Genomic DNA, 16,162 nt, shown 5'->3' on the forward strand with positions numbered 1-16,162 from the left:
CATGGGCTCTGGGAGACCTCTCGTGTGTTTACAATCTGTGATCTCTCCCATATAAATGACCCAAATTATAGGAGAGTGAATGTGCGGTGATGTTCGTCACAGAGTTATGTAAAAATCAAGAAAATAATCTCAAATGTCCACACTAAAATGAATGAACTATGCTGTTTTATGCAGCCAATAAAATTACATTACCTTAGCATATAAGCCAAATTTGCTATGTGCTAAATTATATCAGTAATATTTTTTTCATTGTTTAGGGGAAACTAAGCATTTAGAAAAATATAGAGTAAGATACCCAACTTACAACATATAGCAGATGCAATTCTAGGTGGAGTCCAGATTTATCTGTAAGAAAGCGAAGTTTTGAAAGAAAATATGGATTTTGATGTAATTCTTTTTGAAAAATATTTTTTTATTTGAAAGAGTTGAGAGTGAGAGAGATTCCACCCACTGGTTTACTCGAAATTGCTGCAACATTCAGGTCTAAGCCAGGAGCCAGGAGCTTCCTCCAGGTCTCCCACATAGTTGCAAACCCTAGAACCGCCCTCTGCTGCTTTCCCTGGAGCATTAGTAGGAAGCTGGATTGGAAGTGGAGGAGCCAGGACTAGAACCTGTGTCTATGTAGGATATCAGCACCACAGGTGGCGGCTTAACATACTGTGCCACAGTGCTGGCCCTTTGATGTGACCCTTGCATGCAAAACCAAAAATTAATAAAGGAAAAGTTAACTTTCAACTTCTTCTATGCATTAAAAAGAAGAAACCGTAAAATTAAAAGACAAGCAACAAACTGGAAAACATATAGCATGAATAATAGGAAGGAAGACCAGGTGGTCTTCGGGGCCCAGTAATTCAACAGAAATTCACTTGTAATATTACATATAAAAGACATAAAGAGTAAACTAGACCCCCCATGATTGTAATGTAACTTAAGTTATACACACTGTAATTATCATAGAACATAGTCTATGTATTTTAGCATACTACATAATGTACCCTTGGATTATATTTTTATGGGGGCGAACATGGGGCAAGTGGGGTACAAAGGGCATGGGAGCAATAGCTGTGCTTGGGTTGGAGAGCGACTCTTGAATGGTTTTTGTTTTTGTTTTCTTCCTTCCATTTTTCTGATTGCTTTTCAAAGAGAGGGAACAGAAGAGAATGAGAAGGCACCGTGGCGTGCTGGGCCCAGGGACCCGGCGCCTGCGTTCATCTCCACACTCTTGTCCTCTCACAGGTTCAGGAGAAGGGCACCTATGACCTCCTGGCGCCGCTGGCCCTGCTGTTCTACTCGACCGTCCTCTGTGTGAGTGCTGGGGAGCCAGGTGGGAGCAGGAAGGGTGGGGTGAGCTCTGTGAGCGACAGGTCCTGCACCCCTCTGTTACGGGAGGACATGTTGACACAGACTTCCACCCTCTGATGGTTTCCAAGGTGTCAACTGGGAGACTCCCAGCTGTCCCGCGTGGCTGCCACCACCTGTCCCAAGCCAAAAGAGGTAGTCCATTGAGATTTGACATCTGCCCTGGTGTTTAGACCCGCAGTGGCTGGTTTCATCAGGGGTGATCCACTGTGTTCACTCCACTCCATGGAGCCACCAGATGGCTCCATGCCCATTGAGTCCAGCTATTCACCAGGAAGCACTGTGTGCCTTTAGCAAGGTGACAGACAAAGTTATTTTAGGTAGATGAAGGCTTCCCTGCCCCAGGAGATGGGAGCCAGCGTAGCATGTATAGCAAGGCTCTCTAAGCTGTTGGATCTACCCTGTTCTTGTTATCCACCTGTGATTCCCTCTGGGTCTTCTTGACCTTGTCTTGGCATACACTTCTTGTGTATGTCTCTTGTGGAACATTCCAGAAAAGGAACAGAAGCTTTTCTGGGATGTCCATGAGCTTTCTGTCACCTACACTCCCATTCTGTTCCAGACACCACACTTCCCACCAGACTCTGACCTCCTTCTGCAGGCGGCCAGCACCTACCACCGGTTCCTGACCTGGCCCGTCCCTTACTGCAGCATCTGCCAGGAGCTACTCACCTTCATCGATGCTGAACTCAAGGCTCCAGGTGAACAGTGAGGCCACTGGCTGGCAGAGCAGAGGGTGGGCAGGGTTTGAACGGTCTCAATGCTTCCAACTCCTCCAGCCGCTCCATGGCTGGGACCTCTCTCTGCCTTGCTGCCTTCACTCCATCTCTTCCCGTGTCCTGGGTTCGAATGTTGGGAGTCTGCTGTTCGTCACGGTGGGACCCAGTATCAGGTAGCTGAGTCTATGCAAGTGGAGAGCCATTTGAGTGGCAGGTAACTCGAAGAGGAGATCGCAAGGGAAACTGAGGAAGCCTTTAGGGCTAAGGGATTCCCACCACGTAAGCTGTGCCTCTCTTTAGCTAGCCAGGCATCTCTGAGACTGCCTAGATGAGACAAGAAAAGCCTTCAGAAAATGGACAAGAGGCCTGTCCCGTCCAGCAGGACAGTCAATGGGGGTCGCAATCACCTAGGAGAGAATGAAGGGGACAAGAGACACGAAGAATGGACAGCAAGACAGGATGTCTGATCAAGCTGTCAGTTTATTGATTTTAATTGAGGGTTTTTATATACTTCTGTAACTAAGGCTCAGGGAGGAAAGGAGAAACTAGGACGCAAGCCATGGTCTCCAGACCGATTGTTCTTGAGCAGCCACCATATCAACCATAGTAACCAACATATCAACAATAGCATAGGTAATCAGTAACAAGATGTCGGCAGGTACAGCATAAATCACATTCTGAAACAGTTGCTATAAACAATTGAAGCTAAGCGTGTGTTTAGTTTCATAACTTCTTTCCCAAGCATCTAGCCAGCCAGGGGTTTTCCACTGGCCCACAGTTCTATATTCAAAATGGCTTCAGTGTGGCTACAGTACACGGCTCCTGACAGAGGCCCTCACTTATTCTCTTTGTCCGAGAGGTAAATGGGACATTGCATGTATGGGTTTGAATCAGTTCTGGGGTCTGGGGAAGGTGGCTGGGGCTGGGAACTGACAGGTGGATGGTGCCATGATGGAATGAGGACAAGGGTTTGGGGACTGAGTTTCCATAAGGTGGGATCTGAAAAGCAGGCATTCTTGGAAAATGACACAGGCTGTTACAGTCCTGGGAAGGAGGTTTGAGAAAACTATAGTAGAGCAAGAGAAAACTTGCTTGAACTAAAGTTTATTGAGCAGCGAATCTCATTGTAATTCATGACCTGAGTTGCTCAGTCACCCAGTGTCCCCGTCGATGCCTCTAAGACATGAAATACCCATTCCTGGTAGTCACTGCTCCTCAGAAAATGAAAGCCATTCAGAAATAACAGTTTTTAACATGGCAGCGGCTTAAGGCCATTACTGAATTCATGACAGCCGGTGATCTTCCTCTTTTTTTTTTGGTTATAGATATTTTACCTATGCAAAACAAAACAGTAAATAGTTCCTCTTCTGCTGAAGATGAAATTTTCATTATTTGGAGTTCACAGAATTATGTATCTATTATGATGTAGTGACGCATTCAAAGGAAGATCCATCAGAGACAGGGGACGGGTAACATGGGGTTTTCCTAGACACCAACATTAACCAGTAAGACAGCATAGAGAAGGAAAGTAGCCATTCACCACAGCAACTACACTGGATTTGAAAATGTGGGGCTGAGTGCACCCTGTACCTGGAGATGTTTTGGGGGCAGCTGGGCAGCTAGAATTCAGAGCTGGATGGTGAAGCCCAGGCTGTGACAGAAGGGGCGGCGAAGCCGGGACCAAGAACAGGTGTTACAGCTGCTGGCAATGAACTCACAGCATGAGGTCCTGTGGCTCCAGAGCAAGGGAGGACCCTGGGAACCCATCACTGACTGCCAAGGGCTTCTCTTCAGCATTGCGGCCCAGGACCAAGGGAGGCCTCAGTTTTCTGATGGCTGAGGGGAAGGGCAGGGATGTGCAGGTCTAGTTGCTTGTGCCAGGAACCTCACCTGCCTGTGTGCCACCTGGGGATGGGTCAGTCCCGAAGTGCTTTCGTGTGATTGCTGGTGATAGTGCTTCCCAAGACGCTCCCAGTCATGCTCATTGTAGGCTGGGGTGTGGAGGGCAGTGGGACATAGAGGGCTCGCGGGGAGCCCTGGACGCTGGAGCCCTTTGAGGCCACTGGGCCTTCGGAGCCTGGGTCAGCTACTCCCTTGCAGGGGTGGAGAGGGAAGATTTCAGCAGGAAATTGGACATCTGTCAGCCTCCGTCTCCTAGGCTGTAAAATGGGAGCCTCATCATGTTGCCTTCTGGCTGTTCCGGAGGCCTCACACTGGAGGTGTGGCTGAAGGCTGTGGGCATTGGGGTGCTGTTAACCTGAGAGATGCGTGCTTTAAGAATCAACAGGGAGAAAATGATAAGGAACTGGGCCCTCCACCACCCGTGGAACCTTAGGGACCCGTTGCCATGGAGACCGTGGCTAGTGGCAGAGGAAGTGGGCTAGTTATCAAGCCTGGAGGATGCAGAGGGTGGGGGCGCCCCTCCTCCTTCCTGACTCTGCCTCCAGCAGGGTGGCCTACTGTCTGCACCCTGGCTGGGTAGGGGGATGGGTAGGGGGATGGGGGAGCCAGGCAGGAAACCCTCCTGGGTTCAGCCCACATGTTCATGGAGTATTTACTCCAGGCTGGCCCAGCTGTGCAGACCACAGCACTTACCTGCCAAGCTTGTATCTGTCTCTCCGGGGGTGCATGGGGGGCAGGCAGTGAACAGTGAGCATCTTCTGGGTGAGTCACTCTGAAGTTTACAAAGCATACAGCCTCGGGAGGACATCTCCCCCAGACCGCAGCCCTGCAGGGGAGAAGGGAATACAGCAGCATTCCTACTTCAGATGTGAAAGACGCAGTACAGTTCAGCATCTCTTGGCCACGCTACAATGTCAGGTGTGAGAAAGGCAGCAAGAACCAACACTGTGACTTAGTTTCCTCATCCAAAGCACAGGGCAGGCATCCTCACCGTGGGCATGTGTGGGAGTATTTCCGCCCAGAGCCAACTCCTGCAGGATGATGGCAGCGACCGCTATGCACCCTTGGTCTTCAGAATGAGCTGTTCTGTGCAAAGGGGGCCCTCTACTGGTAATTAAAAAAAAAAACAGTGGAGGCTGAGATGGACAGATCAGACTGCATGGCGAAAGGGTCTTGTATACTTGGACAGTGAGTTTGAGTTTCACCGGGAGTATTTACTGCACACTCACCTATTGCTGGGACCCCTTCTTTGCCCGCGACAAGGCTTCTCTTCAGCTCTTGGGCAACTCTGGACTAAGACTCGATCCCAAAACATTTCCATCTTTTCTAAGGTAGACACGGAAAGGTGTGATCCAAGTGCAAAGGGACCAAGAGGCACCTGTTGACCCACAGCACCTCCTCCTCCTGCGTGCAGCTTCCCTAAGGCAGAAGTGGAGGGAGGAGTTAAGGACTGTGTTGGAGTAATCCCTCTTAGTTGTGGCATTCTTGGAGTCACCTGGTAACCTTGATAAACAAGGTCCCTAAGCTGTGCAGGTTGAGAGGCGTGTCCAGCCTCACAGTACCCACCTGCCAATGTGGCATTAGTTATCCAGTCTCTAAGGCTGGTTCAGACAGTTTGCACAAATGTTTCTAGGACCGAAGCCCAGCCACATGGCATCGTCTTTCTCATTCATCTTGTCTATTTGCCATCTAATTCCAGCACACCTCACACTGCATGGCTTGCCTCAGAGTCCGTCACCATGTCAGGCTGAAGGGGCTGGGGAGAAATGCTGGGCCTTTCAGGGTGGGATCAGGGAGTGTCATCTGACCTGTGCTATGCGTGGAGACTGCTGGGGTCTCAGACAATCCAGCAAGAGCCCATCAGCTTGGAGAACAACCCTTTCCAGGTCAGGCAGTGCCAGGAGGTCAAATGTCCCAGGTGTCACCCAGGAATGCAACACAGTGAGACAGACAGTTGCAGAATCCATGTGGCTTGTCTAAAGCAGACACAGGCCCCAAGCGAGAATACTCAGGTGTCCCAGGATACACAGATGTTTGAGAATGTTCCTTGTGGGGGAAAGCACTAGTTTCTGTGAGAAAGCTGCCCACGGTACTAAATATTCCAAACATCAAAAGCTTAAGGACAGTGGGATGGGTGAAACACTTGAGTTTTGGGGGACTGGGAAAATATTGATAAGTTTTGATGGGGATGTTGAGGGACAGGTTCAGGGGTTGGGGAGCTGACACCTGGGCATTTTAGAAAGAACCAGACGTCGAGGGAGAGTGACTGCCCGTCTGGAGTGTCACCGGCTTCATGTCCTGGGGCCAATAGAGACAGAGTTGAGGATGAATTGAGGTCAGTGGGGTGTGGGAAAACCCGCTAGAAACAGCAGATAGCACAGGAGAAGGGTCATGGCAGATGGTACTTAATAATGTGTTTTGTGGTTGGGGAGGCTGGGGCACTGGGGACATCCAATTGTTTCCAGTGCAGAATTACACTGGGGAAGCTCCTCTGGGTAGGAGGGGAAATTTTTCTCTGTAATACATGGGAACAGCCACTAGATGGTGGGCCAGGTCCGGATAGTCATTGCTACTCTTAATGTGGTGGGACCTGGCAGAGCCACTAAAGGGGGGAAGGGGGCGATTTGGGGAATTGGAGGTGAGGTCATGGCGTGGCAGCAGCCCTGGTGAGCAGTCGGGAGACCCTGGTTCTCCCTGTAAACCACAGGAACTTGAGCCTGGTCATCTAGAGCCCAGCTCGACACAGTTGCTGTAAGGCATGTGTGGGCCCTGAACTCTTTCTTCGTTTTTTTGGCCCACAGGAATCTCCTACCAGCGCCTGGTGAGGGCGGAGCAGGGCCTGTCCGTCAGGAGCCATCGCAGTTCCACCGTGTGAGTGCCCTGGGGTGGGACACAGTGGGCAGGACCTCCACCCTCTCACCCTACCCCCACCCTGATTCCCATGTGGCATACACTCCACCACTGCACACATACACATGTGCAAACATAATACACGTGTATAAGCCCCTCCCTTCCCCGGCCCGAGGGGCTGTTTCACAGCCGCAGCCACAGAGCCGACCTTGCTTGGGTGCCTTCTAGGAAAAACAAAACCAAACACCATCACATAGTAGACGTTGAGTGACATGAACCGGACATGGTGGGCAGGAAGAGGGAGGAAGCCAGGCACACGTGTGCACCCCTCCCTGCGTAGGAATGCTGGTTGTCATAACAACCTTGGAGTCCCTAGGAAAGATGTCCCCCTGTGAGTGCAAAGGTCAGGGTCAGCCCTTGCCATGTCACCCTCACACAATGAGGGTCTCTGAAGTCCCAGGCCACCCTGCCTGGCAGCACATGGGTCACCCTGCTCCCTACCACCTCCTGAACTGCATCACCTAAACTGCACCCCAAACTGCAACCCCCTTTGAGAAATGCTGTCTGCTCAGATATTCCCCTCTTGGAGAAAGAATTCTGCTTCTCCCTGCTGCTCTCTTACTGGCACCGACGCTGGCTCAGGCCATACCTACCTTGGCTGGGAAAGGTGGTGCAGGTCTCGGGATAAGGTGGGGTAGGGTGGGGATCGCTGAGCACATAGGGGCAGGCCAGGGCGGTGTGGCTGTCCAGCCCCGGGGACCATTGCCAACCCTCTGTGCCCCCAGCACGGTGCTGTTGCTGAATCCTGTGGAGGTACAGGCTGAGTTCCTCGCTGTGGCCGACAAGCTGAGCACACCTGGGCACTCGCCCCATGGCACCTACATCACCCTGCTTCTGCATGCCTTCCAAGCCACCTTTGGGGCCCACTATGACATCCCGGGCCTGCACCGGAGCCTGCAGGTAGGGACCCCACTCCCCTAAGCCAGCTCTGTGTCAGTACCATGACTCGAAACGACACAGCAGAGTGGATGCTGGGTTCTAGTGGTACCTAGGCCATAGACAGGGTACTGGGATCTGAGGCCTTAGAATATGGCACCTGTCACACATTCGCATGGGAATAAGCTTTGCACTTCTCCTCCAGGCCTTTCTGTCCTGGCCATCTCTGAGAAAGGGTGCAGAGTGGGGCCTGGCTCACTGATCAACTGTGAGTGGAGGAGGGAATGAAGCCAGGGACAGGGCAGACCCTGGGAGCTGGAGAAGGCTAGTGGCCAGGCCGTGAGACCAGGGCAGATCCCATCTTCCCTTGGGGTTTCAGTCCAAGACCCTGGCCGAGCTGGAGGACATCTTCACGGAGACCACAGAGGCACAGGAGCTGGCCTCTGGCATTGGGGATGCAGCCAAGGCGCGGCAGTGGCTCAGGACCAAGCTGCAGGCGGTGGGAGAAAAAGCCGGCTTCCCTGCGGTCTTAGGTGAGGTTCTTGGGGGAAGGGAACCTCTCCCCACCTGCCCCCTTGCCCATTCTTGTTTCCAAGGTGTGCAGACCGTGTTGGCCTGGCAGCTCCACTTCTCACAGTTTTCAGCCCCTTGTCACTCCATCCCCTGGGACATCTTCAAATCCACGGGGTTAAGGTTGTTCAGTGGCTTGTGGGGTCAGAAGAAGGGTGCTCACTGGAGACCAGGGGGAGCTTGAGGTTTTTGTTGCAGAAGCATCAGGGGCAGGTGCTGCAACACCTGTTCTGGTCTCAGTTCCTCTATTTCTCACTCTGCTTCCTGCTAACATGCCTGAGAGGCAGCAGCAGATGATAACCCAAGTACTTGGAGCCAGAGACCTGGATGAATTCTGGTCTCAGCCTGGCCTAGCTGTCGCCATTGCAGGAGTCTGGGACCGTGAACCCAAAATGGAAGATCTCTCCCCTTCTGACTCTGTCACTCTGCCTTTCAAATATATTTTAAGATGCTGCAGGTGAGCTGGCATTGTGACGATTCAGGCTAAGCATTTGCCTGTGAGGCCAATCTAGCCCCTTGCTAAAGGGCCTGGGAAAGCAGCAGTGCATGGCCCAAGTACTGGGGCCCCTGTACCCACCTCATGGACCCCAAAGAAGCTCCTGGCTTCTGTCTAGCGCAGCCCCCAGCCATGCCAGCCATTTGAGGAATGAACCACTGGATAGAAGATCTTTTTTAGTCTTTTCTAATTCTGCCTTTCAAATTATTTAAAACATGTTTTTTTTTTTTTTAAAAAAAAAGGAAGATAGAAAGGAGGAAAAAAAGAGAGAGGGAGAGAGAAAGAAAGGAAAGGAAGGAAGGAAGAAAATCTACAGAAAATGCGCTCATCATTTCATATCTTCGCCCTGGGATCCAGTTGAGTGACATGGCCACATAGTGTCCGTCCCAAAGGAAACTCGCCTTGGAAGAATGGAGGACAGACTACTTTTTTTTTTTAATTTTTAAATATGTGCTTATTTAAAAGGCAGAGTAACTGAGGGAAAGTTAACAGGCAGGGAACTTCCACCTGCTGATCCACTCCTCAAATGGTCTAACAGCCACGCTAAAGCCAAGATACAGGTCTCCCACGTGGGTGGTAGGAATCGGAGAACCTGGGCCATCGTCTGCTGCCTTCGCAGCTGCATCAGCAGGGAGCTGGATTGGGAGTAGAACAACCAGGCCTTGAACTCGTGCCCATGTAGGACGCCGATGCTACAGGTGACAGCTTTAGCCGCCTGTGCCACAACACCAGCTCTGGAGCTCAGAGCTGAAGGAACAATGAGCAGTCCTCCGTGGCAGCATTCCTTATAGAAATCTTAGCAAATGGAACAGGTTTCCCCCATTCCCCGCCCCAATACCACCACCAAATGAGGCACAAAGGAAGTGAACTTGACCACAACTGCCCTGCTGGTGAAGGGCACAGTGTCCACAGGGTCTGCTGGCTGGGAACCAAGTCCCCCTTCCACCACACCACCACTCTGCTGTGTGGGCTCGGGCAGGCCCCTTCCCAGTTCTGGTCTCAGCCCCCTAGGAGCACAGACCCAGCCTTTCATCAGAGTTGCTTCTCTTCCTGTCCTTACAGACACTCCCAGAGCCGGGAAGCTGCGCACCATCCCCCTCCCAGTTGCCAGGTGCTACACCTACAGCTGGAACCAGGATAGCTTTGGTAAGGGACCAGCTGGGACCCTGGGAACACCCCACCCCTGTGAACCTGCCACCTGGGCAGACTCAGGCCAGTGCTGAGTCCTGGGCTGACCACCCTCCTGCTCCCCCACTTCCAGAAGCCTGTTAGTGGGGGTTGTTATCCTGCTAAGGGTGTGTGCAAGAGAGGCTCAAAGGCCCAGATGCCCAAACCCTGCTGCCACTTGCTTTCCCACAGACATCCTACAGGAAATCCTGCTCAAGGAACAGGAGCTGCTGCAGCCAGGGATCCTGGGGGACGACGAAGAGGAGGAAGAAGAGGAAGAGGAGGAGGAAGAGGAGGATCTGAAAGCAGACGGACATTGTGCTGAAAGGGACTCTCTGCTGTCCACCAGCTCTTTGGCCTCCCACGACTCCACCCTGTCCCTGGCCTCCTGCCAGACCTCAGGGCCAGCCTTGTCCCAGCACCTGCTGACCTCGTTCGTGTCGGGCCTCTCAGATGGCATGGACAGCGGTTATGTGGAGGACAGCGAGGAGAGTTCCTCAGAGTGGCCCAGGAGGCCCAGTGGTAGCCAGCAGCGCCGGAGCCAACGCAGGCCTGGGCAGAAGTTTAACACGATCTACAGGTTCTTTAAGACCACCAGCCAGTTGGTGCTACGAAGGGACTCCCGGAGCCTGGAGGGCAGCCCGGACTCTGCCGTACCCCTACGGCGGGCAGGGAGTCTCTGCAACCCCTTGGACAGCCCCGCCACGCCCCCATCCCGAGCCCAGCGCTCTCGCTCCCTGCCCCAGCCCAAGCTCGACCCTCAGCTGCCCAGCTGGCTCCTGGACTCTGCCGCCACCCCACGTCCCCAGCGCCGCCGCCCCTTCTTAAGTGGCGACGAGGACCCCAAGGCTTCCACGCTCCGTGTTGTGGTCTTCGGCTCCGATCGCATTTCGGGGAAGGTGGCACGAGCCTACAGCAAACTCCGGTAAGGGTGGTGGTCTGGGCATGGCTCTGTTCCCCCAACTCCAGGGTCCGGGGAATGCTGCCAGGGGCCTGAGCCTGCAAGTGCACACAGGGACTGAGGGTTCCTCCCTTCTCCTCTCACTTACTTCTTGTCACCAGGAGACTGGAGAGCAGCTGCCCACTCCTCACACGGTTCTTCAAGTTGCAGTTCTTCTACGTGCCGGTGAAGCGCAACCATGCCACCAGCCCTGGCACCTGCCCAGCCCCTCGGAGCCAGACTCCCCCCCTGCCCATGGACTACCCGAGGCACCCCAACCCTGCAGTATGTCCCCGAGCCCCCAGGCCTAGAGTGCACCTAAGCGAGCCACTGCCTTCCCAGAGGACGCGGTTTGGGGGGATATCAGCAGCAGCCACTTCCCACTGCCTCCATCTACAGCTGGGAGGGACATTTGTCCAAAGTCACATACTGAAAGCTGCCAGACTTCCCCCAGGGCAGGGAGAGACTCAGCATAGAACTACAGGGAATAACTCCGCTCCCCTCACCCCTGCCCCAGGAACTGGGCCCAGCCCCGTGGGAGGAAAGCACCAATGACATCTCCCACTACCTCGGCATGCTCGACCCCTGGTATGAACGCAACGTGCTGGGCCTCATGCACCTGCCCCCGGAAGTCCTATGCCAGGTAGGTGACCCCTGGCAGCCTCATGCAGAAGAGCTCTGGGGGTAGAGCAGGCAGGGTATGTGAGAAGCAGGATGGGGCCTGAATCTGGACAGGGACCCAGAGGCATGATCCTTCAGAAGGGGTGGAGGACATGGGATTTCCCTGCAGTTCCTGGCTTGTCCAGCTCTGCCAGGTGAGGGAGGTGTGGAGGCCAGGCCACGGGCCTCCATATCCCCCAGTCTCTCATGTACTCTTTTTCCCACACTGTGGCCACCATCCCGGGGCACAGCAGTCCCTGAAAGCTGAGCCCCGGCTGCTGGAGGGCTCGCCAACCCAGCTGCCCATCCTGGCTGACATGCTGCTCTACTATTGCCGCTTTGCCGCCCGGCCAGTGCTGCTGCAGGTCTATCAGACAGAGGTATAACCCACACATACATGCCACCTTTGTCCCCAGGCTCCAGGGCAGCAATGCCCAGGTGCCAGCCTGGATCCTGCTGGGCTTGCCAGCTACACTCCCCTACCCCTACACCCCCACCATGGAGCCAGCAACCCCTGCCTGATGCACCCTGGTAACCTCTCCAGCTGACCTTCATCACTGGGGAGAAGATGACAGAAATCTTTATCCACTCCCTGGAGCTGGGCCACTCTGCCGCCACACGGGCCATCAAGGCTGCTGGTGGGTACTGCCTAAGCCCCAGGCAGAGAAAGGCAGGGGCGGGGCTTAAAAAAGTGGAGCCTGGAAGGAGGAGTTACGGGGGAAGCGGGAACCTAGGAAAGTGGATCCTGGGGAGGAGGGACCTAGGGAGGCAGGGCGTGGAAGTGGAGCCATGGCATCTGTGGGCAGGACTGAAGGAGCTCTCTGTATGGTACAGGCCCTGGCAGCAAGCGGCTGGGCATTGATGGCGACAGGGAAGCCATCCCTCTAACACTACAGATACGTTACAACAAGGTAAGACTGCCTCGTGGCTCAGCCTTCCTCCACCAGACCTAGACTCTTACATCTGTACCCGCCATGCTGAGGCTGGCAGGCTGTAACAGGCTTCTGAGACCTCTGACTCTCCCTGCCTTCCACTCCACCAATTGGGTGCTGAGCAAGGGAGGCAGAGGGACAGAATGGACCCCTCTGCCCCCTGGGCTCCAGAACCACCCTACACACACACACACACACACACACACACACACACACACACTGAGGCAGCAGGCACAGCACTGGGCTAAGCAGGTAGGCTGTGCTGTCTTTGCAGGGGGTCATCAGTGGACGGAGTCGCTGGATTAACCTGGAGAAGGTCTGTACTTCCGTCAATCTCCACAAGGCCTGCCGGAAGCAGGAGGAGCTAGGTGAGCCGGGTGGGCTGAGGAGTGGGGTGGGGTGGGGCAGGGAGGAGAGCTGAGCTGACCTGATCCCACCTTGCCCATCAGACTCTAGCATGGAGGCTCTGACGCTGCACCTGACAGAAGTGGTGAAACGGCAGAACCCCAAATCCAAGAAGAGCTTTAACCAGGTGAGGGCGGGCCTCACCTTCCTAAAGCCATGCCTGCAGGGGACCTGGGAGAGTGTGTGTGCCTGCCTGTGTGTGTGTACATGGTGTGGCCACACACACGTGCATGTATGTGGCTAGCACATGTGTGTGACAGACACAGAGGAGTGTTCACAGTGGGGCTTGTAGAGGGAGAGACGGGGCAGGGTGAGGTGTGAGATTTGGGGTGTGCGTGGGTATGGAGTGTTGCAGTGTTGACCAGAGAGGGTGCCCTGTACGTGAAGGCTGTGTGATGGGTGCTGGGAGAACCCTGAGTTGTATACTGGAGTCCCGGGGCTCTCACTGTGGTAGGTGGGCCAGGGAAATCTCTTTAAGGGAGCAACTTGCTTCTTCCAGATTCAGAGAAGGGCAGGGGACAGAGAGGAGGCAGGGTCTGCTGAACCATTCCTTCCCTCCCTCCACCCCCTCTGCCCCACTGCCCTGCTCTGGTTATCATCCCTGGAGAGAGCCGCTAGCCTAATTCCTGCCTTTGGCCCCCTTGGCATCCCCAGACAGTTCCGAGGGAGGGAACTGGTGCTGTGTCCCTGGGGCCTCCTTGGCTGACATGGGCGAGGCCTCCCCTGCAGATTAGCACGTCGCAGATCAAGGTGGACAAGGTGCAGATCATTGGCTCCAGCAACTGCCCCTTCGCCGTGTGTCTAGACCAGGACGAGAGGAAGATCCTGCAGAGCGTGGTCAGGTAGGGAGCGGGATGGAGGCTCCCTGCGGGCAAAGGGGCAACTCAGTCTCCGCTCACCCACCTCCTAGATCTGGCAACAACTGGAGGGATGGGGCTGCCTGCCCTCCCTCACCCTGTCATGGTCCACAGGTGTGAGGTTTCTCCCTGCTACAAGCCGGAGAAGAGCAGCCTCAGCCCCCCACCCCCAAGGACCCCCGACCTGCCATCCCAGGCTACTACACATGACCTCTGCTCCCTCCTCTGCCTGCCCATCATGACCTTCAGTGGAGCCCTGCCCTAGCGGGACCCTGGCAACAGACTGAACTGGAAGCCTGGAGGCCAGCCTCTCTAAGTGGCCGTGTGACCGAGGTGGATGATTTCTCTGGGGCTTCAGGGATCTGGGAAAGAAATGGGCCTTAGTAGGGAACGGGGCGTGGCCATGGAGCTGCTGCGCTAGAGAGGCATGGATGAGCTGGTCTGGAACCCTTCCTAGAAGGAAGATCTGAAGCTGTGGGCTCCGGATCCGGTTTAGCTCTATTTTCCCAACCCTTGCCCGGTTAAACATGTTGAGGGTGAACTCAGAGTAGGGAGCTTCTCGGCGGGGAGAGCTGGGCCTGATGTTTCCTTCCTTCCTGAGCTTTGGTCCCACCACCATCCTGCCCCCCTGCCGACTTCCTCCCTGATTCCCCGAGAAGCAGCACTAAAGCCTGGCCTGGCCACTGGCAGGACCTGGTGCCCATCACTGGCCTGAATTCCGCAGCGGTTCATTTACTAAGTGACCTGAGGATGGCCGTGAACTTCATTGAGCTTCTATGTCCTCAGCACTAAAATGGAAGAGGAGGAGGCAAGACTTCCTTCCTGGGGGAGAAGTGCCTCACCCCACCCCCCTGAACATGGATGTTGCTTTTCTTTAGGCACTTGGGATCCTCTCACTTCTTTGAATACTCCATAGTCACTTGTTCCCCAGCAGAACCCTGACAAAAGGGGTTAGAAGCTATGAAAGGGGCCTTCCCAGGGAGGCCTCTTCTTGATCAAGGTCAGGGTTGGGTGGCTCAGGCCCTCCATCCAGCTGGCCCCAGTGCCTACCACTTGCTGTCTCAGTCTTTGAGCTGGGGCACCTCTATGCAGACTCCTGCATCCCAACCAAGCTCACTGGCACTGTGTGGTCCGAGAAGAGCCCAGTGCAATGGAGGATGGAATGGCTGAGCTCACACTCTTAGGGCCTAACTCGAGAAAAACAGACTCCTGCCTGGGGCACAACGAGCACATGGCAGCGCCTGAGGTTAAAGGTTGAAATGATTTTGAGTTGCGGGATACAGATGTAGGCGAGGGTGATGAGATAAATGACAGGACCAGAATGTGGACTGACTGATAGAGACATCAAGTTAGGTCCTGCGTGGGCCAGTCCTACCTCCTGCTGGCCCTTCCTGCTATCCTGGGCTGGGAAGAGCTGAGGATCCCCAGCCCACAGTGCAGGTGTCTTGGAGAAGTGGATGGGGCCTCTCTGTCCCAGCCCTTTGTTCTTGCTCCAGGCTGCAGAACAACAGGGGTTAACTATGTACCTCCAGTACTTTGTGCTGTGTGCGTGGATTGTCTGACCCAAGGACCTGATGGATGGGATGGAAGATGATTGTCAAATAAACATGGACTTGACCTCTGGGTAACAGCCTACAGTTGTTTTTTCATATCACGGTGACCTATTGTACTATTTACATATTTCATACATAGCAGAAGTAAGGCTTTTGAGGGGAAGATGATTGACCTTTTTGTGATTTTGCACTCAATAGGAAAGGTATTGGTGTTAACATCTCCCTAGTAGTTCTGCAGAAGTGTCACCCTGTTGACCCGCAGAGCAAAACGCCCTGGACAAAAGGACTCTACAGTTGGGCTGCCTGTACCAACTCCACTTAAGAGCGGTAAACCCATATATCCAGTAGCTCCCTAGGCCACAAGCCCCAAGGATGGGGGTTGCAAGGGTGGGATGGGACTAACCCTGGACCTGCTACGCAGCTAAGAGGAAGGGATGAGAGCTCCAACAATGGCCCTCTGGGTCCAAGGCTGCTCTGCAACTCAGATGGCGCAGAGAGGGAGGAAAGGAAGTGGGGGGCGGCGAGGACACCTGTGACTTGGGACAGGAAGGTGAGCCCATGGCTGGCAGAAGAACCACCTAGGATGGGGGTGGATGGAGATGCCACTGTAGCTCCAGCATAGTCTGTGGGGCATACCTGGAGATACACCTGTAATTCAGTAGACAAACTCTGGTGACTTAGGGTTGCTTGAGCATCTACAGGGCAGCGAGGAATCACCTAATCTTGGGCAATGTCAAGAAATTCAGAGCCAAGCTGTAGGTGGGGCTCCTTTCTGCTCTGTGGGTCTGTCTGGCACCTCAGGACCAGGGTGCCAAG

General features: G+C 54.2%; 1 protein-coding gene across 5 annotated transcripts in view; it reads left to right on the plus strand.

Annotated features, from left to right (window-relative positions):
- PIK3R5 (phosphoinositide-3-kinase regulatory subunit 5) overlaps window positions 1-15,418 on the plus strand; it is a 61,187-nt gene extending 45,769 nt beyond the window's left edge. For 3 of the 5 annotated variants that reach the window (XM_041001455.1, XM_041001459.1, XM_041001456.1), the window contains 16 exons: window positions 1,237-1,305; window positions 1,922-2,060; window positions 6,782-6,851; window positions 7,616-7,790; window positions 8,146-8,299; window positions 9,895-9,978; window positions 10,192-10,924; window positions 11,062-11,224; window positions 11,457-11,582; window positions 11,851-11,979; window positions 12,144-12,237; window positions 12,434-12,510; window positions 12,806-12,899; window positions 12,981-13,063; window positions 13,666-13,778; window positions 13,908-15,418. In XM_041001455.1, the coding sequence (XP_040857389.1) occupies window positions 1,237-1,305; window positions 1,922-2,060; window positions 6,782-6,851; window positions 7,616-7,790; window positions 8,146-8,299; window positions 9,895-9,978; window positions 10,192-10,924; window positions 11,062-11,224; window positions 11,457-11,582; window positions 11,851-11,979; window positions 12,144-12,237; window positions 12,434-12,510; window positions 12,806-12,899; window positions 12,981-13,063; window positions 13,666-13,778; window positions 13,908-14,058 (2,454 nt within the window). In that variant the 3' untranslated portion in view covers window positions 14,059-15,418. The remainder of the gene's footprint in view (window positions 1-1,236; window positions 1,306-1,921; window positions 2,061-6,781; window positions 6,852-7,615; window positions 7,791-8,145; window positions 8,300-9,894; window positions 9,979-10,191; window positions 10,925-11,061; window positions 11,225-11,456; window positions 11,583-11,850; window positions 11,980-12,143; window positions 12,238-12,433; window positions 12,511-12,805; window positions 12,900-12,980; window positions 13,064-13,665; window positions 13,779-13,907) is intronic. The other 2 variants (XM_041001457.1, XM_041001458.1) reach the window with 2 other exon arrangements.
- The last annotated feature ends 744 nt before the right edge of the window (window positions 15,419-16,162 follow it).

Source organism: Ochotona curzoniae, unplaced genomic scaffold (genome assembly GCF_017591425.1).
Source record: "Ochotona curzoniae isolate NIBS_2020 unplaced genomic scaffold, NIBS_Ocur_1.0 scaffold_2453, whole genome shotgun sequence".
Taxonomy (NCBI): domain Eukaryota; kingdom Metazoa; phylum Chordata; class Mammalia; order Lagomorpha; family Ochotonidae; genus Ochotona; species Ochotona curzoniae.